At 38.3% G+C, this 23740-nt stretch overlaps 1 protein-coding gene across 5 annotated transcripts in view; it reads left to right on the top strand.

Moving 5' to 3' along the window:
• The window catches only part of gol (ring finger protein goliath), a 39299-nt gene that overhangs the window by 10976 nt on the left and 4583 nt on the right, over window positions 1–23740 (top strand). For 2 of the 5 annotated variants that reach the window (XM_089469374.1, XM_018012758.2), the window contains 2 exons: window positions 9277–9321; window positions 23020–23727. In XM_089469374.1, coding sequence (XP_089325500.1) covers window positions 23163–23727 — 565 coding nt within the window. In that variant the 5' untranslated portion in view covers window positions 9277–9321; window positions 23020–23162. Of the gene's footprint in view, window positions 1–9276; window positions 9322–16795; window positions 17033–23019; window positions 23728–23740 lie in introns of those variants that run through there. The other 3 variants (XM_018012759.2, XM_018012761.2, XM_018012760.2) reach the window with 3 other exon arrangements.

Genomic DNA, 23740 nt, shown 5'->3' with positions numbered 1-23740 from the left:
TTTGAAGGGTTATGTTTGAAGAGCACGAACAACTTTGAAGACCTTGAGGAAGTGTGACGTAGATAAAATATAATTTATATATTTTTTTTCTGACTGACAGAATAAATAACTAAAAGATGTTAAATGCTTAAAGTTAAGCCTATAGTACATATATTATAATTTAACAACTGCAAAACTAACCTAAAATATAATATACTTAATATTATATTTGAGCACTCTGAATCATTCAATTCTAACTTGTTCCGAACCAGAACCTCATTCTGCTTCAGTTCTGTGAATGAAAGCACATATCATTTGGTATTATAATCAGATATTAACTTTGTTCTAAGGGCATGCTGAATCGCATGACAAATCGATTTTTCGTAGCTTTGTTGGCAAAACTGTACTGAGTCGGCGACTATAAAAACTAACACAAACATAATAAAGCAACTGAAATCACATCTAGCATATGCAACAACAAACAAAGCAAAGTTACACTAAGACACACACTTACACACACACACACACACACATACAGGCAATCGCAGCTGGGAAAGTAATTTAACAATGAACTTTAGACGCAAACAACGAAATGAAAATGCGAAACCGTTAAAAGTTCAAACGCCTCCATCAGAGCCAACAACCCAGCCCGCTGGGGTTATAAAGCGAATCAACCACACCCACCACACCCCCTCCATAGATATTTATATGTATAGACACTACCCTATTACTCATAGTGAATACAAGCGGCGAGACATTCGCGCCAGACAAATTAGCAACGCATGTCAGGCAATTCGTCAGCTTCAACTTGTATCTATGGCTAAAAAGTAGCTACAAGTGCGTGAGCCCATGACCATGACAATGAAGCAGGCGCTGCCAATTCAGGCCCCCGCAATCATTTTCGGTTAGTTTCATTTTGTCCATTGCCGCCTGTGCTAAGAACTATAAATAAGTGAGATTCGCCTCAAAGCAGTTGGCATTGCCTGCACGCAGCTTTTCAGAAGTTTTCTCTGGTTTTCGTCAGTGAATAAATACAAGTAGAATACACTTGGAGAAAAACTTGCATTATGAATTAATTATTGATAATAAATTGAGATTTGAATTAAAAATGAAAAATTAGTTTGAATAATCAATAAATATATTTGAGTTGAAAATACCTTTTCAAGTCATCTTATAAGCAAATTATTCACTCGTGTACATGGAATACATTAAAGTAAAACTGTTTATAAATTGTTTACTATGAGTGCGATTTAATTTACATAAATTAAATCAATATGTTGATTGCATATGTGTAAATTGAGTTATTTACCTATTATATATATAATTATATATTGTTTTCCTCCTTTCAATTTCTTTTAATATTATTGAAAATTTTTTATTTATTTATTTTTTATTTTTGTTAGGTGAAAAGGGAACTTTATTTCTTTTTAATCTTTTTTAATTTTTGCTCGCTTATATATGTTTTATTTTGGTTAATACTTCGTAATTTTCGTTATTTTTTAAATATTTTATATTATTATTATTATTACGAAATATTTTTTTATTTGGCACTGACCTTAATATTAGTTCAGTTTTTGCTTTTAGTAGTCTCACTATACATAGTTGTCCGGTTATTCTCTTAGTGTATTCTAATATATATATCTTGCCACTTGAGGAATTAATTAATACAAGCGACAATGCGAAAATTCTATGGCCTAATTGTTTCATGTCGCCGCCTCACATGCGCCCCTTTCTCAAAATCCTCTTGCTATAGCTGAACCACATATTTATGGAACTATATTTACGCTGCCAGATCCAGCTTTCTTTTGCAAACTATTTAAGTATATATGTCTGGCTTGTAATAGAGACATTCTTATTATGTCTATATAAAGTCATTCACATTACAAATTTACAGCTACTCTTGCGCAGTCAACCACTCGGCCGGGCTCCAGCCAGACTCCTCGCAGTTAGGGCATACGAACGCTGCTCTGTAAAATAATCGTAAAGTTTTCAATGTTGTTGCTGTTCGTCTGGGATTTTGTGGACTGATTTAATTGCTTGGCGTTTGCTTTTGATGCCAGTTGAGTGCCATAAGAAATGACTTTGATGTGAAACGCTTTTGGTATTGGTTTAGAAGTGACGAAAGCGCTTGACTACTTCGCAATTGACGATATGATGAGCTGACAGCGAGTTGGTATTAAATAAATAATAAATATATCAAAGTTAATTTGTGTGAAAGATATGGAGTACTGTTCGACAGCTTATATTGTCTGCTGGCTTGAGTTTCTTGTCAGCTATTGCCTAGGCTCAAGTAATTTGTTAACCTCTAGGCTAGTTTTCGAGTAGTTCAATAAATGTAAATATCTGCTGAGTACAACTGCCCTAAAGCCACAAACCTATTTTAAAATCTTTTGAGCTAAATTTAATTTCAGTTAATCATGACAGCTGATCTGATATTTATACATAATTCTTACGATATATATATATATATATTTTTTTTTTAAATACTTAATTTAATCAAGTTAGTGTAGTTTATCATCCGACTCAAAATATGAGTGCTACAAGAAAAGATTGTATATTATCTTTAGTAATTCACTTTATTTTAATTGTAATTTAAATGCATATATTTTTAATATCTGCCCACAAAAAAAGAGCTTAGGCACAAAAAAAAAAAAAAAAAAAAAAAAAAAAAAAAAAATGTTTTGTATATTGGGCATAGAATTTCAATTTATTTATATAAATATACTTCATATTAGTATATTGAATTTCTTATTTGTAAGCAACTTGAATCCAATTAAAATAAAAAATTTATCAAAGCTAATTGCTAGTTTATTTAAACTCAATTCGTTTATATTTAAGAAACTAAATGTAAATATAAACAATGCAAAGTGTTTAAGTAAACTTAAACTTATATTCTAACTATTCTTATTTGCATTACACAAGACTCCCACTTTGATCAATAGGGCAAATAAGCCTGGTATATTAAATAAAACTTCATCCTCAATCAGTTTTTAAACTGTTTATGCATGCAATTAAAAAGCGATTTAAGTTCATTAATTAAATGCAAACAGCATGAAGTGTGTGCTGCAAAAACAAATACATTGTTAAATGCATTTTCGCATATTAATGATTAATGTTTATATTTGCTGTTGGTGTTGTTGTTGATGTTTGTGCTGCTGCTGCTGTTGCTGTTGTTATTGTTGTTGTCATTCAGTCAGATTATTTAGCTAGTCAAACAGTTGACTGCGTAGCCTCTGATAAGCATCCTATTTGCTTGTTCACACACAAGTAAACACACACACAGACGCACACACTCGAGCACATTCACACAACTTCTGATAAAGGTAAAGCAAATATTGTTTGGCCAAGAGCTTGGCATTGGGAATTGGCCAGTGACACCGGCGCAACCCGAGCCAGAAGCAGACCCCCCGACTCGGTACTGCCTGTCAGACAGTTGGGAAACAAACTCAATCATTTGCACAAGTCAATTGTATTATTTATTGCCAGGCGATATACCGCAAGCCCCAAAAACACCCAGCGAAACTATGCAAATATTAAATATTTGAACAGCTCTTCGGGACAGGCGCACAAATATTTGATTGGATTGCATCAAAGTCGATTTCTTTAGAGCTTCATAAATTATTTAATGAAAGCGAAACTAGCTGAATTGAAAATTAAAGAACCAACACAGGGACTTCCGCAGCTATCTAGCACATAATATCGGCCACAGATACCATCTGACAAAGGAGAATCAATAAGGCATACAACTCAATTTGTAAGCCAGTAAGAAACAGGTTCGTTTAACCTAACAAGTTTGTTGACTGAGCCGAGTGAGAGCTGGAACGCTTGGTGTTAAAGGCAAATTGCATTATAATTACACGGTTAGCCCGGGCGCCTAGACAAATGAGTCACGTTCCGAAGAAAAACACACGAAAGAAAAAGATATAAAATATAAATAACACGCCCACGGAGCGCGCGACAGGGCTGACGACGAAGCAACCACCAGCGTCGGACTTCGAATCGGATTTTCGGCTCCTGGCGCTGCAGGAGACGCATTTGCATGTAAAACAGCAACAGCAACAGCAACAATAACAACAACAACATAGAGAACAACTGGCAGATTGTGAGTCATCATTGTACCGATAGCAATCGGATTAACTCCGCGACGCTACGTTAATTAAAGCGACCAACGCCGGAACGTAGGGGCCAGAGACTGCGGCAGGGATTGGGGCCCTTGGGCCTTGGGCTAGGGACCTCCCCAGCTGAGTGCAGCTCTCGTAAAGTAGCCGAGGCCCCGCACTGTGCGCTGTTTTCTTAAATTTTTCTCATTGCGTGTTGAAGTGGAAAATGAGCAGCATACGTAGGCGCGTCGCCATGGCGGGCAAATGGAAAGAGAGGGAGAGACATATATATAGAGAGTGAGTGAGAAAGGGAAAGGGGCAGAAAAGGGGCAATCGCCTTCTCATCCAGGCGCTTGTTCTTCTGTCTTTTGGCTCCCGGCTCGCCTAGCCTAAGAAAATATTTATTTTATTTGCTCTTTGGCTCGATGCGCGTTATAATTAAGTGCGCGCCAAGGAGGTTAATTGGTATTGATTGTGTGAACGAATTTATTGTGGACAATGTTGCGCCTGCACTAAACTATTCCAAGCGGCGTAGCGGCCCATTCCACACAATTCTTAAGTGGCTGGCAAGTGCGCGCATCCTCCCCATTAGGAGGTTCCCACGAGTGCATCCAAATGCGGCCTCTACAGCTGCACAGATCCCAGGCCAAATCCAAATTCAAATCCAAATCGAAATCCAAACATTTTTACAGCATTTGCTTAAACCTGGCACTCAATTCGACTGAGCACTCAGACGTAAATGTGTTTCGATCCTCTGCTCCACCTCACGGCGTGTGTGTGTCTAAAAGCATATTGCATTAAAATAAATAAATAAATATAGACTGGAGAGCTACTTAGCACATATGCCTAATTGCAGGCGTCGTCAGACGTGCTTAGCTGAGCTGGCAATAGCAGAAGTTGAGAAGAGAAAGAAACATATCTATTATATATATCTATTAATATATCTATTAATATCAATGCCCAAACTAGACGAGCCAATAATTATTTTTGTTATAATGAAGATCAAGCTGAACTGAGAAAATATCGCTGAGGTCAAAGTAGAGAAGATAATGAAGCTAATGTGCAAAGGTGAAGATAATTGATGAAGAGTTTGTGATTTCACTGAAACCGAAACACCGAGAGATGTGTGGAGTTAGAGCAAAGCAATCGGCTTCATCTCGAAGTTAATATGGGATAGTACATAGCTCGAAGTTTGGAAGAAATTCAAGAAATAGAAACGAATAGAATTTTCGATGCACAGCAACGGCAAATGCAGTCTGACATATTGTTTAGAGAGGATCTGTCTGACAGTAGAGTCCAATAATTCCCAATAATTAGTACCCCGCTAAATTGAAAATCGCGATAAATCGAAAACAATTCTATCACCTTGAAAAAATTTGTTCTCGATAATTGTTAATAGTCTGAATTTCTGTGTAAATCGAATTATCGAGACTCGATTTTATACATATAAATAACAAAATAAAACTAAGAAATTAGTAATGTTTAATTAACTCATCCAAGTTTTCCATAATTATAATTCTTCTTAAATTTATTCATATAAATACATCTATCATTATTAATAAACATCTTTTCATTATTGAATATTGTATTTCATATTGAAGTTATATATATAATTCTTATTTATTTATTTCATTTATTTATTTATTTATTTATTTATTTATTTTTTTTTTTTTTTTCAATATAATAATATCATCATATGTATGAGTCCAACAAGGAACACTCACACCAAAGCTTAAATATATTTCTGATAAAAAAAACCCAAAACTATTATTTAAACATCATAGGCAAAACAATATACAATATTATTACTAGATAGAATCACTATGAATTGAATTGAAAACAATCTCAACTCAAATTCAATCTGTTATTCGAATCACGCACTCGATTGCTTGAGCACGTCAGATATCGCATTATAGGAGACTTGAGTCTAAATTAAAACAATTTACGCAATTGGATGGCACGCGAATATGTATATATATACAGATACATATAGCCGATCTATAAATGGTATAGTTGCCCAAGCGCCGAGAATAATGGATAGTTAGACAACGTCATGTGACTGCTCTGTCCAGCTGGTTAGTCAATATCAAAGCAACTAACTAACGACATCAAATAAATGTCATTATTGTTTATAAATATATATAGACTGCCGAAACTAATCATTATTTACGACGATTGCCCTCGATACGACAGATTGTGGTTGGCTATGTTTGGTTCCTTTTTTTTTTTTTTTTTTTTTTTTTTTTTTGTTTTATCGATTCTAGTGCAAAAGTGAAAGTCTCATGACAATATAATTCCACAAACTACCCCAATTGCTTTTGGTTTATGAAAGCCACAGACAGATTATAATATATTAGACAATGGGCATTAGATTGGATAATGAGACAGCTAGTTGGGCTGCCTGTATAATTCACATTATATTAGAATTTGATGAGACAAATTACAAAACAAGTAAGAACGTTGCAGTCGGGCGTCACCGACTGCGGAATACTCATTCACATCCCATCAACAATTTAGTAGTTAAGTTTCGTTCTAATACTGTAGAATATACAGGTTTTTCCGATTTGCCACGCCCCAACTGGGCGTAGAGACCTCATTTTTGGTCAGTTTTTAGAAAGAGATAACGTTACCCTAACTGCAAAGTTTGAATGCTTACCCTAAAAAAATGTGAAAATTACAGGGTATTTTTCGATATGCCACGCCCCTAAAGAGGCGTAAAAATTATTTTTGGGGAATCGATAGAGGAGGCTACCAGTAACTCAACTATCCAAATTTGAAGCTTCTAGCTATTATACTTTAGGAGATATAAACTTTTGCGGTTTGCCACGCCCCCTGTGGGCGGACATATATCTGACAAAACTTTTTGGTCTTGGGTGATCAGTCCGAGTATATATACAAAATTTGAGGTCTCTGCCATCAATAGTGTCCAAAATATAGGAGAATTTAAAAAATCACTATATCTTCAGGTCCGATTTGCCACGCCCCCAACGGGCGTAGACTTATAATTTATCTTCAGACTTTATAGAATCATACCATTAGCTGACGTGCAAAATTTCAGCATTCTAGGTTTACAACTTTAGGAGATACAGTTTTATCCGATTTGCCACGCCCCCAATGGGCGTAGATATATCCGCCATAGCTCGTGATCTTGGGTGGTCAACGCGGACCTACATACCAAGTTTCAGCTTTCTAGCTCTTCAACAAACATGATTTCTGGTATATCGGAAAATGCATTTTCCGATTTGCCACGCCCCTAGTGGGCGGATCGGGAAAATTTTAACACTTTATAAATCGGAGATATACACGAGTATGTGTTCCAAATTTCAAGTCTCTAGCTTCAATAGCGCCGAAATAGATTGCGTTCATACGGACAGACGGACAGACGGACAGACGGACGGACGGACAGACGGACAGACGGACAGACGGACGGACAGCAAGACGGACATTGCACAAAACCAATATACTGATTCACTTTCGTGAATGAGTATAATTACTAAATACATACAAGCGACACTAATGTGGCGATAAACTGGAAATTAATTAAGTCTGGGAATATCTACAAAATAAAAATCTGTGAAAAATATAATTTTTTTTTATAAACAATAAATAAAATAAATTAAAAAATCTATTGGCTTTCCTTAAAGCAATAAAGTCAAATGATAGACCAAATAGAAATAATTTAGCTTTGATATTGAGGAGAACTAGGAAGCGTCTAGAGTGGAAGCTGCGAACCAGTTCTACTAGTCTAAAAAGTGACTCTACGAAAAACTGAATCTGTACGCAGATCGTGGCAAACACAGACACAATCTAAAGACTGTTTAACCTTGCGCACAAGATATATTCATTAGCATACAGTCAGTCTATGCCTAGACATATACAGCGATATATAGGCAGAGTCTGAGCAAAAGCGTATGCTGATTTGTTTATAGTTTGATAGGCGGCAGACATTTTCCGCATTGGAAAGTCTATGTAAAGAGAGGAAAGAATGTGGCTGTAAGTAATCAATGTTAATTGCAAAAATCACGGAATCAGGAATCAGGAATCAACGTTGCAACTTTGCATACGACGCATTGTGCGTGGGATTTCACGTTTGATTTATTGATGGGGATGAAAGGAAAATGTTGACAAATGGAAACAAAGCTGCGCTGTTTAATTGGATATCACCTACGCAGCGTAATCCGAAGGCAGGCCGAGGTAGGCCGGGGAGGCATGATTAAATACCTGTGAATAGCACAAAAATCAATATTGTTTAACGCAAATCAAAAGCAGCTATGCGAATGGCAAGACGAAATGTTGCCATGGCTAGCATGAACAGAGAGAGAGAGAGAGAGAGAGAGAGAGAGAGAGAGAGAGAGAGAGAGAGCTGGGAATGGGAATTGTAGAAGAGACTTTGGGAGAGGCGGCTGTTGTTCACTAATTACCAAGTGCTAAACATTTTGACGCACATTTCGCTGGCTCTGCCACGCGTTACGTCTATATGAATGTCTATCTATATTAGCGGGTTTTTGTTCGTGGCACGTTTTTGCAGCACATGACCACAAATCACGCGGGAAACGTGAGTGTGAGTGTGTGTTGGTGTGTGTGGGTGCTTGCAATCGCAACAATCCGTGGCGGATGCTAACAAATCTATGCGATTAATCAGTCAAGTGTTAATTGATCTACGTAAATACAACATAAATACTCAAACAATTTGCACGCCGAGCATTTTAAACGCCTGCATATCTATTTCTGGCCAGCCTCGATGGGTCCTAATTAGGAGCTGGTTTAAAGAGATATTTGCCAGCAAATTAGAAGTTCATTTGAAGCAAGCTGCAAGTTGCGAATTGTCTCATGGCTGAGCAAACAAATGAAACACAAATATATATAATGGCTTAATTACAGCTGACTAAATTTAAGGGCTAACGAGGGCCTATAGAAAATATATAATATATATATTTAAATAGGTATATATATATTCATATGTACGCAACTGGCTATTCAATTACTGGCCAAGCCCAAGTCAAGGTCAATTGGGCTCGACGCTGCGTATACGTAATGTGCCTTACGTGTGGGCCATAATTACGTATTTATCGCACTCGATGAACAATTTGACTGTAATTTCTGTATTCGTATTTTATGCTCTCGATAATGCAATTTAAATAATTTATTTGCTTAAATTGATTTTCCATAATTGAACTCGTATTGTTTCCATTTGCAGCTTAACGCAGCGTGGAGGAAAATAAAAGAGGAAAATAAAACTGTGGTAAGTACGAGAGAGCAGACCGACTCCCATTGTTGTGTCGTTGTGTGGAAAGTGGGAAGCGGGAAGAGTGGAAAACTTTGTTACATACTAGCCCTGTTGATATATCACATTAATTATGTCAAAAACTTGTGACGGGCAGCCAATTTAAAGCTCGACAGACAACTGCGAAAAATTGAGGTCATGATGATAAATGATGGCGCCTAATTAAATTATTTCTAGTCGCGGCCATTAGAAAGCTGGCATATTAGAAATGGCTAAAATGATAGGCGACAAATTTAAAATTTTAAATGCTAAAGCAAAACTAAATATTCAAACAGTCGACGGCTGTGCTATCTATGCAGAAAGATAAGCGCGAAGCCAAAAATGTTGAGCTGAATAAATTAATACGAATTGCTTGGTTATCAGCAAAGACCTATAAGAACTTAAATAAGATAAATGAGAAAGATAAAAGCAGTATCTATAAATATGCATTCATATCATCTATCTACAGTCCAAGATATAGAAATGGCAAATATAATATTTTAAATGTTATTTCAAAGACTTTAGTTTAAGATACTGCAGTTGAATAAAACTAAATAAGATATGTAGAGTCTTCTGGTTTCCATTTACAGTAATAAATGACGATAGGGCCGACAATTTGATAGGCCCATAGTGGGACTTGGCATGTGCCAGCAAGCAATAAAAATAGAAGTTTTAGCTTCCGCGCACAGGTTCAGGTGTTATTTACAGTTTGTTCTTTGACAGCGAGGGACGAGCGGGCCGTTGGCAGCTCGCACGGCGCGTGGCACTCCACGTGTATAGTCTCTTGTGACATATGGGCGGCACGTCCGACTGGGTGGGGTTCGCAGTGGGTGATAATCACAACAAATAAATAATGAATGATAGGTAAATAAGCACAAAGCATAATGACCCGGGCACAGGCGCATATTATTAGTAATGACATTTTGTTGGTCAATAAAAGTCAAATTTGAGCTAATTCTCGAAAGTATTTAATTTGTTGCCTCGTTGCCATAAAAGTTGAGGTTAAACTAACCTAAACAAAGCTTAAAACCTTGTGGTTGCCCTCTCTCCGCGTTAGTCGCAATCATGGCAAGACTACAAATATAATTACATCTCGGCTGTGCTCTAACCAGGCTGGCATTACACAATTTCACAGCAGCAACAACAGCCACAATTTCATTACACAACAACAAAAAAATCAACAATACAAATCATCAAAATGCAACAGCAGAGAGAGAGAGAGAGAGAGAGAGAGAAAGGAAGAGAGGTATCGCTATTGCCAGCATCATTGTTCGGCCCACATCAGCAGCAACTATTACAATTTGCAAGATACAGATACAATTGTATCTGTGTCTAACCAAAGCTGAATCTGAGGCTGTGGCTGTAGCTGTAACTGTAACTGCTGCTGCTGATGTTGCTGTTGCTGTTGCTGTTGCTGTTGCTGTTGCCGGGGTCTCTGTGGGTCGGTAACCTTAACCCAAACTGCATAAGCCAAACTGAAACTGAAACTGTGACTGTAACCAAAATATATTCAGACTTCGTACGAGACAGAGCTTTAGTTTCGGCTCATAATCATATTGAGGTCAGTTGTCTATTAACTGCTGGAAAATGCCAAACCAATAGCAGTTTGACTCTACAGGAAAGTCAAGTTGAGATACTTCAAAAGCTACAGAGTATCTGCCCGTTCTAGGAAATTACTGACATTGTTGTTGTCTCTCAAAAATCAATAGCTGACACAGCAGACCGCCAAAAGGGCGGAAGCCTTATGGCATGTGCCATGTTCCATGTGCCTTACAGTCCGCTCTTCCACTCTGCCAGCCCAAGCCACTCGCAGTCCTAGTGCTAGCCACGGTTCGCTAAGCACAGTGGCACAAAACCAAATTGACAAAGTCAAATTGCTCTAAAGGTAATTTTCGGCACCAACTTGCAGACAAAGTTCTTTCAGAATGATCGAAAGTAACCGAAGAAGAAAATGAATAAGACCTAAATTAAATACATTTGCCAATTTGCTATGGACTTCAAAGTAGATAACCTGAGGTAGAGGTGGAGAACTATCGATGGCACTATCGACCATTATCGATGGCTTACAATTTACTACAGTCTATTATCGATGACGTCCACTATCGATAGCTCTAGCTCTAAGCTGAAGTAGGCATATGAATATATGTATATGGGAATGTATGTCAACAGCTTTAAGCATAGTGAAAGCAAATAAAATAAGACAATTTAGCTGTCATTCAATGTTCATTTATATAATTTCATCAATCAACTATAAGCTTAGACTTCGTATTATAATATCCCAATAATTCTCTCATAGATCAACTTTTAAAAGTAAGCTCTACAGATACATATGTACAGATGTACAATTAACAAAAGGACTTTCAATCGATTCACTATATATATAGACTATATTGATTACATATAAAGGGTACAGAAATGGCTATTCTTACGTTCTTGAATCTGCAATTTGGCATAGATCTTCCTTCTTCAGAGTTATAATCGATGTTTACTTAACAGAAAACCCAGACAGTATAGAAATTTACTTCTATTGTCTTCACTTTTTAATTTGGTATAGGTGTTTCATATTATTTATGAATAATTTATCTCTAGCTTACACACCTTTTTTAATCGTATATGTATGCTTCCTTGAAACTTGTCTTCGAACTGACACCCGACGTAAAAGTTTCTCGCGCATCAAGGAGAGCATATGACAAGTAGTTACTCCCGTCTCCTCCCGCCTCCTTCTGTCTCCTTGCTTTGCCCCCATTGTTCACCTGACGCACTTTTTCCATGTTTTTCACCTACAGCTGCAATCTTGTGAAAGCCTTTCAAAACAGCTGCATTCAGGTGTCAGAATTTGCACAGGTAATGCAACTGTCAGCCCTGCTTATATGCTCATACTCCAGCAGTCTGTCTGGCTGCCCCTCTGACAGGCTGACTGTCTGTCTGTCTGTCTGACTGCCTTGCTCTGTCTTCTGCTTGGTCTTGGCTATATGTGGACGTATTGCCCAAAGCGCTGTCATGCTTTGGGTTCAAGTATAGATGACATTTGACGTCAGTGAAAGCATTTCCATGCATTTTTTGAGTGTTTGCAGCTGGCGTCTATTTTAGCCAGAAGCCAAACTAAACGGAATAAGCGGACAGCGGGAACGGGACTTAGCCTGTCCCCCTCTCGCCCTCTCGCCCTCTCGCCCAATCGCGCACTCGACCACTTGCCCCTTCCCGGTGTCAACAATTACAGCAGGCCAATAGCGGAAATCACGTTTTTTACAATGCCGATGTGCGAGTGGCCAATAAAGGTGACTGCGGCAGAGCCACGCCTATGGGAAGGGGCAAATGGGAAATGGATCTGGGAGGGGGGCGGCTTTGGACTGAAACTGCTGCTGGGACTGGGGCTACGCAATGTAATGAAGCATGGAGCGTGGAGCATTGCGCTTCCGACTGCCAACGGGTTGTGCACGGCTGTGGGTGGACAACACACACACACACACACACACAAGCATATATAGAAGGTGTGCGAGATTTATGACGTTGTTGGCGCTGGCTAACACATGTTCCACCATTTACGCTAACCCCATACCATCCCTTTCTCTACTTATATCTTTTACGGTCGCTACAAAAATGCTATAAAGAAAACACACACAATACTGAGCTGCGACGATAGGATACCCTGGAATCTATACAAAATAAATAAATTTTAGTCAGACAATTTAAATATATCTATATGTTTTAATTTTTTTCGTTTTTGGTGAAATCTAATTTGAAAAAATGAATAATAAAAGTAGATATCATCGGTAAAATATTTTAAATTTTTATACAAAACCAAATTCTAAAAAAAAATAAAATTATATACAAAGTAGATTTCTGTTCTTATATAATTTTTAATCCAAATCTCCTATGAAATGCAATCTGAACAAAAAAAAATCTCTTTCATATTCCTTTCAAGCATTAAACAACTCTTAAACATCATACATTTACAGGGTATTCAAGACGCAAGCATAAGTCAAAAGTGTCTGCTGCTGTTATTCTTGTTCTTGCCATTGTCGTTGCTGTTGTTGTTGTAGTAATAAACGTGACTATTGTGAACGTGATTTTCGTTTAGCCGGCTGTCATGTGGCCCGAGTGTTAATATTTTTATGGATTCGAGTGCTCAGCTCTGTTAACCATATCAAATATATTTTAATCAATACGCGTTTTATTTTTTATTTTTTATTTTTTGTGTTCTCATCGCAGTTCAGTGGAAATTTTGTGAAAAGTCTAGCGCTAACTCTGCTCGCATTTTATGGGTCTGCGACGGTTTTATTAGTTTAGAGCTTAAGAGACCGACCGCAGACCAGACAACAGCCAACGGTAGCAGTAGCAGTCCGGTTCGGGCTCATAAACTCAAGGCTAGAAGCAGAAACGTCAGCCAAACACGTACAATAAATATTTATGTACCGCATTATGGCGACAATTTCCACAAGTTTTCGTCGCTGCAGTCGCTATCCGAAAACTTCAAGTGCATTCGACGGGCTGGCAGGAGGCGGAGGCGGAGGCGGAGACAAAGGCGTGGCCCAGAGGCCACAGACCGACATTTATTAGTCAGCCGACAACAGAGCTCTTTTTATGTGGCAGACGTCTAACAATCAGCTAAAATGTTTTTATACACATATATGTATGTATATGTGCGTATAGGGAGCTCAGACATGTCCCCCATACTACTGGAGTTCCATTCTGCATAATTCGATTGACTCTAGAAATTGTTACTACTTTGTATTAAATGAAAAATGTTTATAGAGGTTGGGTTATATGATATATGCTACCCGTAACAACTTTGTTTTCTTTGGCAGTCACGATTTGTTTGCTCCTAATCTTATAACCATACTTTGTACAACAGTGTATTACAATCAAACCGGAAGAATGCTCTTTAAGTTGAATGTATTTAGAAAAGTTTAGATATACTTTAAATTCCTTTACATTTCTTGCTTTTCAGCCTACTCTAAGCCTACTGCTTAGTCAGCTCTGTAGCATCTCACAGTGTCCTTGAAAGCTCTGCCTACCACTCGTCGCTCAGTCAAATTGAATGTCCTTGTCATTGTCAATAATTCAGCTGCCTGGCAGCAACTGCATTTCTCGTCCCAGCTGCATTTATGGCCACCGCTGCAGCTACTTAAACAATGAATAGTAAGAGTGTGTGTCGGTGTGTGTGTGTGTGTGTGTATGTGTGTGTGTAAGGGGGAAATCCTCGAGATGAATGCGCTGCACTGACAATTTGCTGTAAAGTGACATTAAAATGCATTTGCCAAATATAGAGAGAGGAAAAGGCGTTGGCTGACTGCCAGACCCCAACGCGCCCAACTACTGCCTCAACTGGAGGCCCCAATTCACAGTTGAACAATTGGAGCTCTGTCGAAAGCAAAAATACTCGGAACTGAGAACATCTAAATGGGCATCACGCAATTCGAATCTCTGCAGCAGCCGGCGGTAATTAGAGACTCACGCCTCCCCCTCCCCAACGCTCCCACTCTGACACCCCTCGCAGGGCCAGCTGCTTAATGTTTTCAGTTGATTGGCGAGTGGGGGGAGGGGCTGTTTTTGGCGAATGTAAATCGTAGCAGTGCTGCAGCTTATCGACAGGGTATTTTATTCGCTTTGAACTCAAAGTTTCGCTGTAAATCGGATTTTGTGTATAATTTCGTGAAATGATTTATGAACCACACACAGAGACAGAGAGGCGAGAGCGCATTTGGTGTTGCAGAGAGTCAAGCGGAAGTTTCAGCAAGTTCATTTAAACTTTTCAGTTGGCCCTTGCTGGAGCGTGAAGCGTTTTTTCAATTTGTGTCAAAATAATACAAACAACTTGAGGAGCTTCCTCCCGGCCAGAGCCGAGTCCACATTTCCTGTCAGTCGCTGCATTATTTAGATGAGCTTTACAGCTGCAATTTTCTCTTATGGTTTTTCCTCTCGACTTTTGTGGGTCACGGAAACGCTTGTCTCGGCCCTGCAAGACAAATGATAAGCATTTGGGAATGGGAAATCAACTGAAGTTAAGTGAATTGCAAAGACTCGAATATATTTGGCAGTAATCCTTGAAGAGCTGTCGTCCTTAGTTAACTCAGGCTGAAAGTTGGCCAAGCTGAACTAATTAATTGCCACAGATCAAAGTGTTAATGTGCAAAATATGTGACCAATTAGGAGTTACAAGTGCACCAGGCCACCAGATTCAGCTGGAAATTGAGAACTCGAAGACAAAGCCGAGGATAGAAACGAAAAAGATAGAAGGCGAAGTGCACTTCGAAAGGAAAAATGAAACGAGCGATGAGAAATGAGACGTGAGACGAAACAGGCGCAGAACAAATGTGGCAGCGGTTGGATATTTTTAGCAGCCACTATGTGTATGCTGAAAAAGGTCTCTACAGGCAAGTGTGGGTGTGACTGCATGTGTGTGTGAGTGTGAGTGTGAGCATGTGGTGGCGTATGTTTTAAATTGGTTTCGCTTGCACAGATGTTGCAATATGCAAACAGGCGGAACAGCAGTCGCCAAACAGCGACAAGAAACAAGAAACAAGGTGCCAAGCATTCTGCCAGTTAACTTATGAGACAGAGCGAGAGAGAGAGAGAGAGAGAGAGAGAGAGAGAGAGAGAGCGATGCATAGTGTACTCTCTGTGCCACTATCATAATACAAACAAGAAATACTAATAGAAATACATAGAGAGAGGGAAGCGAAAAACAAACAGAGAATATTCTCTGATAAATGTGAAATGGCATATGAAATTTGATTTACAACTTATGGCCAGTGATTACTTAATTTCATTTGTTTGCGGCTTTTGTAATTGTCACTGGCCGATAGTAAACCAGAAGCAGCCGTCATCGACAAACGCAGCCTGCGAGCAGCCCGAGAACTGAAATATAATATCGCCAGCAAAGCAACCACAGAGTGTGTATCGAGTGGTGCTGGCAATGTATTGAATAGAACGAATATGAAATTCGTACACAAATTGTATATGAGGTGCAACTCAACTGCCAAATCTATGTTTGAGATAGAAAAAAGGAGAGACATACTCAAGAGTTGGGGAGACGCTCTATCAGAAAGTTGTCCAACTCGATTTCTCACGCCACGAGCAGCATGCAAAAGCTGGGCAAAGTTTTATGCGAGTTGTGGTTCGATTTCCCCATTTGCCTCTTTTCGCATTTAATTACCAATAAAATCCCTCGGACACGAGTGCAATCGACATGACAGCCTTGAAAGTTTTGCTCCTTTGCCAATTCCGCTCGACGACATGATTCGACTTGAGCTGGCTCGCTGCAGCTGACAGTCGACAGCCGAGTCAAGAGCCATGGTCCAAGTGGAAATGTGGAAGTGAGGAAGAGACATGAGAAAGGGCATATTCCAGTCAAGCTCAGTGCTTAAGCTAATTAAATAGTTTGAGCCGATCTCAATATATCTTCGAATTGAAAATTAAGCAAAAATTGTCAATTTACGAATAATTATTATTCTGATAAAAAAATAAATTAAAGACGTTACACAATCAAATATTTGTCAAAATTGTCAAACACCCAAAAGGCCAATTCTAGAGCTCCAGTCGATAGTGCTGATTGGAACCTGCCAAACTGGAGTTATTCTAAGTTCCTTAGATGTACTTTCGAGATCAAGTCCATAGCCCCAACGCGCACATCGTCGATAGATCCTAGATGCGGCTCGCTACTACGAAGAGCCACGCCTTACACAAGGTATGACGCATGACGTATCACTTGTAAGCCCAGTAACTCTACTCATTCGACTCTGGTGCCCCATCGAGTCCATTGTGAACAGCTGACAGCGCTGCGCTTAGCGACATTTACAAGTAAACCCACACACACACACACACACATACTAATCGCCTTCTGCAGTTGGCAACACTTTGAGAACGAGCATCGTTTAGCAAATTGAAATGCGTCTGTTGTAGTGGGGCTAGCATAGATGGGGCCGTTCGCCGAAGCGCAAAGGGGGGCAGCCTCTGAGCGGGCAACTGGCTCCATTGGCAACCAAATGGCGCAAGTCTAATTGAAGGGCGAGTCAGTTCAGTTGAAGTTCTTTAGCGCTTGCAACACGCTAATTGCTGCCAATGGCTTTGGTAATTGTTGTTGTTGTTGTATTTGCTGTTGCCTTTGCTGATTTACGTAATCAGCGCTAGGGCAACACAAATGCTTGCCTATATATACATACATATACAATATATGTACAATATTTTCCATATGTAGTATTACATCTTAAACAAGTGCATAAATTAACGCCGTAATCAGTGCACATTTCCGTGCTACCTGTTACACCTGTAATTTTTTCTGTCATTTCTCTCGTTAAATTCGATTGTTGTTGATGTTGTTGGTTGCGTTTAGCGTCGAGTTCAACGAAATGCATTAAAGCGGAGCGCAATAAAACGCATCAAAATCACTCAAATGTTAAATAAAAACTTTTCCATAACTTATACATGCCCTCCCCTCCCCCTTGCACTTTCCTACCCTTTCTGTGGCTTAATAATGGCAGCGAAAAGTGGAATTGCGCTCAACAAAAGCCCAACTCTGCGCTTACATTCTGCAAAATTGTTAATAGCGTTTTAATTTGTTCGCCTTAAAGTGTGCGCAGATTGTTGAGTAACAGTAAAAAAAATGAAATTTATCCTAAAAGTAATTAAATACATTTTATATCAATATAAAGCTAATGTATTGAAAAAAATTAGTTTAAATTACAATTCAATTGAAGTCTATGAAACTAAATCAGATATGAATTTAAGTAACATTTGTATTGATATTATATATTAATATGAAAATATTTAATAGAACAAAATCTGATATTACAATTCAATTTAATGCATATCATATTTAATAATCATATTTATGTAATGAAATATGTTTTATATTAATATCAAAATATTGAATAGAACAAAATTGGATATAATTACAATTCACGTCAAGTATCTAAATTACATTTATATTAACATAAAACTATTTTAATTATTTAATTAATTAAATATTTCAATTAATTAGTTATGCATTTGTAAGCATATTTAATTTAATTTAAAAAAATATCTCAGTTAAAAAGCCATACTGAAAGCAACAAATGGAGCCAAAGTAAATGAATAAATTTGATATTCATATGAAAATGTTAAATAAAACACTATTATATAGAATTCAATTCTAGACATCACGTTTAAAAATGTATTAAATAAATTATATATTAATATAATACTAATTTGTATATCAGTTAAAGATTAAATTCTTGCTCTCCCCTCTGGAAATTAATTGAATATTGTTTGATCTTAATATGAGAGAATATTATGTAGAATAACAAGTTAAATTCTTAAGCTCACTAATCTCTCATTGGCTACATATGTCTTTAGTGTATCTCCTTAATGAAGCTATTGTCTAGTCCGTTTCGAGCAGTTTCAATGTGAATGAAATTTATGAAGGAATATTACATTGTATAACCAGTCTTTGTTTCTACAGAATATTAAATTGTATAACTTATCTTCAGCTTTATCTATTGTGTCTTTTTAATTAAGCTATTTTCAGTCAGTTCTTTACAATTTTCATGATCAATATAAAAGTAATATATTGAATAATATTTTAATAAATTGCAAATTAAATTGGAGAGTTCACTAATCTCTCGTTGCCTCTCTTCAGTGTTTCTCATTAATGAAAACGTATCTCTTAGTCATTTTCTATCATTTTCAATATGCTTTTTCTTCTTCATTGACTGCCAGCAAGTTCTGCTCAAGACTTCCTCTACGTAGCTTCTTCCTTATAGAATGTGCTGCTCATGTCATCATGAGTTAAGTGTGCAGCACATGTCTTGAATTTAAATGCCGAATTATTGCTAATCACATTTTAATTGCCATCAACTTTATTTGACTTCCTCCTCAGCTGAGCTCAGTTCGACTGGGCTCTTGGGTCGAGCATCCTTTGGCTGTGATAAACACGTGAATATTCTCATTTAATAAAGCGTCTGCTCATTAGGCATACGAGGAACACATAAATTAAATATTTATTTATTTCATTTATTTTCGAGTGAGTAAAGCGACAAACAGTGAGCGCTAGATAAAAGCGAATGCAAACAACTATCAGAGACTCGTATCGCTAAACCCATTATCCATGCGTATCACGTTTTTTGTTTTTTGCTTTTTTGCGAATCACGTTTCGATACGCAAACACAGACGAGTGTCTATGTGAGTGCACTTATGAGTGTATGGGTCTGCACTCAAATTTAAAATATTTCTTTGTTTATTTAACGGAATCTACACTATGAAAAGCTGTTTTTATATTATTTTAAATCCGTATTTCTGTATTTTTGTGTTTTTATGACATTTGTTGATTTATGTGCAATTTTATAAATTGTATTCATTGAAAAGAGGTGAATATTATTTGATTTACTTAAAAGCAATGAAGAGGGGAGCTAGCCGAGATATTTTCTGAAATAGCAACACCTGTGGAATAAAAAGCTTATCTTTGTTACCTAAAAATAAGACAACAAACAAGGCACTTATCAAAATACATAATACGCAATATAAATAAACTAAAAATAATGCACCATTCTATATAAAAGGAACGAAATGCGAGAGAGAAAATGAATCAATTAAAGAGCTTTATTTATTTGCGCGAGGGGAAAACTCGTCGTTGGGCTGGCAGTTGGCCAAATAATGCACGAAACGTAATTTAGTAACAGTGAAAACTATTTTATATAAATAAACAATAACAACAAGTGCAATCATAGCAACAGCAACAACAACAACAACAACATCAACTACTGCTAGAACAACAACAGCAAGTTGTTAAGAAACGCATTTGAATGGTGTTAAAGACTATCAGAAATTAGCGCGGGAAATCGGATGAGGAAGCGCCCATTCGCTGTTAGATAAGTGACAAAGATTTCCCAAAATTGATTTTCCAAAATATGATTTAATTTTCTCTTGTGACAAACAAATATTTCCCAACCTAATTTTGGAATTCGAGCTGCGATTCACATTTTTCTACCTCGCATTAAGCAAACTCTTTCGATACGTTTGAAGAGCAGTTCGCTTTATGGACACACCCTGCATATTTTAACGATGCAATACAAACACAAACACACACACACAAGCACAACTCCCACACACAAACGTACGCACAACAAATAAAGCAATAAATAAACGATACAAAAATTGAATACCAAATTCAATTTTTGCCATTTTTCACTTTTATTTTCAGCGCGCACAGTGGGGCAAATACACATGCAACTGCACACATATTTGCTAGCAAGAGCAACCAGCTTTCAGGGTCATTATCCTAAACAGGCCGCGTGCTCACTCAGTGTTGTTGTTCTTGTTGTTGTTATCTTTTGCTTTTTTATGCTCTTTTTTTTTGGCACACAGCTCGTTCCGCAACTGTTGGCCAAGTCGGTGGCTCTGTCCCCATTAAGGCTGTGTACCCCTCCCACTCTCCCACTCACCCCTCATTCCATCGATCGCTGCCCTTGTCCTGGCCGCTTGCCCACATGCCAAGAGCAACTGCAACAACAACAACAACAACAGCAACAAATAAAATAAAATGCAACGATGCATGCAAAAGCAATCGTCGAGACATTTTGGCCAGATCTGAGCGAAGCAAAAGGGCGCTACAGCGACAGCTAAAACTGCAGCTGATAATATGAATGCACAAAGAAGTCAAAAATGTTTTATAACTATTACTTTTTACCAGATATATCAGCAATTTTTAGATATATTTCTCCTTCCACTACCAGTTGATATGTTTAACCTCTTCATGAAATTGATTCGCTCTCATAAGTTCTTTATAAACACTGTGATTCCATCTGTGGGCACGCTTACTACAGCCGCTTGAGTAAGTTGCTCCACTGCGACCCTTTGAGCGTGCAACTTGAACTTTGTTTACACAAATTTATGAAATCTGGAAAGATTGCTTTACCAATGTGATTCAAGCAGGCAGCGCAGCCCAAGTTGGTTCATAGACTCAGCCAGTGGCTATAGACGGCTAAATAAGTGTACTCACACACACACACACACACTTACTACACACAAGGCGAGCATAAATAGGCGTCAAAATAAAGTTTTGTATTCAATTGGCGGAATCGCTGGCTCTCCTGTTCGGCTGGCCGAGTCGACTTTGACTGCTGAAAACTGAGTGCATATAGAAATTAAATTTATTGTAACCAGACGTCGCGATGAAGAGGGAAGACTGTGTGGGCTGGGGGGTTGGGGAACTCTACTTTTATGTAAAACAAGTAGGTGTCCAAGCAGATGCCGCGAGTCTCCTTTATGTAAGAAAGGAAAACTGGAACTGGTTGGCAGGCAGCTCAGGCGCTTTATGTGGTCTTGGTGGCTGGCTAGTGGCTTGCCGAACCACTTTTCAGTGTCAGCCGCACACCCACGACTCGTTCGTGCCGCCCGTTTGCCATTTGGCGCTAGCCCTGGCAACACGAAATAAAATATTTAAATGCATTGCATTTGCCTGACACAGCGGGCAGCAGCTGGAGAGGAGGGCAGAGGAGGGGCCAGGGGACAGACGAGGCAAGTGGGGCAACGGGCGAATTATTAATGGCAACGCCTTTGCCAGTGGCATTGGCCTTCAGCGTAGCGAAATGGCCAAAAATGCAGGAAACCAAGGAATTCGCCGTTTGCTTCAAACTGCAGAGCAATTCGTTGTATAGCTGCATAGGGCGCAAAATATGATTTGTGTATGACCCAGGAGCTATATAAATATGTGTGTGTAACTGTTGTTCATCAATTCACAAAGTGTTAACAGCTTAGCGAAATCGCAGCCATGATTTCAATGGCTACCTAGTGGGTGTACAATAAATAGCATATTATCCGCTGATCTACTGGCTATAAATATCTATAGGCTATCTATATAGTTTTAATTGATTTATGTCTACAATCCGTAAGATATATAAAGTGCTGAACTAACCTGAAGTTATTGTGAAACTATTTGAAAATGTCCTTAACCATTTCCCAACTATTTCCTAGCAACAAATAATATTGTTTGTAACATCAATGTCTACGTACACCAACATTTAAATAGGCTTATTATCTAATTAATTAATTATAAATTAATTATTAGCTTTATTATACAAACAAACAATATGCATACATATATGATTATGTTGGTCAGTTTAAGATTTGCTTAAAACTAAATTAAATATATATAACACAGCAAATCAGTATATAATGCAAAGATTAGATTATATATTAATGCAATATGAGAATAGTTAGGGTATGCAAAACGATTCTAGACTTAAAACATACTAACCAGCTCCTTAAGTTATTCCCTGTCCGTTTATAATCTATATACAATCCATGACAAATTTTCAAATTTGTAAATATATAACAATTTATTTGGTGGCATCTGAAACAAATCTATTGATATATCTTTCGTTTGTTCATTCAAATGTATAGAACCTTAAAGCTTCCCATTATTCCACTATTCACTTGAGATATTATTCATGTATTGGCACAGCAGTGAAATGCTTACCCCTTGCCATCATTCGGTCTTTTCATTAGGTTAATAGGCACTTGTCGAGTGATAAGGGCCTTATCAATTTGGCTAGTATTTAACAAGAGCTGCCACTAAATATGATTCTATAAATATGGCCGCTTATCGCTAGCTAAGCGAGCGGCCCCACAGTTTTCAGCGACTTCCACTATGCCTAACATTGCTTGAAACTTAACTGTGTTTGTTTTTAATCGTTTCAGTAGTTAAACGACTTTGGTTAGCATCGCAGTTGCAGGAGCAAATGTTGCACACAATTTAGAGATACGGAACTGGATTGAGCTGTGAGCTGAAAAATAAAAGAAAACAAATCAAGAACACCAAGGAATAAATAGATCTCCCGGCTATGTACTGCCAGGAAATGCTGCTGTTGGCATGCCTACTGCTGCTGTTGGGGGGCCAGCCGCCCTTGACCTCGACCACGACGACAACCACTTTGGTGGCGGCCATGACGATTGCCAACCAGGATCTGGAGCGATATTTTCGACCGGCGAATGCGACGCACTCGTACACCAGCATAGGCGAGGAGCGCCTCACCATGGACTTCTACAACTTCGCCTTCCTCAATTGGTCCTATGTGGACAGCCAGAATATAATCAGGGAAATAGAGTTTTCCGAGGAGAAGGCGCGCTACGGCGAGGGCCGAGTGCTCAATGTGACGGGTCGTCTGATACACATTAGCACTGCTGATGACATTAGCGACGATTTCGCGTGCACACCCTATATACGCGGCACCCTGGGCATGCCCCTGCCCGAGAAGGGCGTGTCATGGATAGCGCTGGTGCGACGTGGCCGTTGCACCTTCGAGGATAAGGTGAAGCATGTGCATCAATACAACGCCGCGGGGGTAATAATCTACAATGATAAGCAGGTTATGCAGCTGGAGAAAATGCAGATCAAAAACAAGAATCGTGAGCTCCTTTA

This window comes from Drosophila arizonae, chromosome 5 (genome assembly GCF_054131065.1).
Source record: "Drosophila arizonae isolate 15081-1271.41 chromosome 5, UAZ_ARI_1.0, whole genome shotgun sequence".
NCBI classification, from domain to species: domain Eukaryota; kingdom Metazoa; phylum Arthropoda; class Insecta; order Diptera; family Drosophilidae; genus Drosophila; species Drosophila arizonae.
This window is presented reverse-complemented; position numbering and strand designations above follow the sequence as displayed.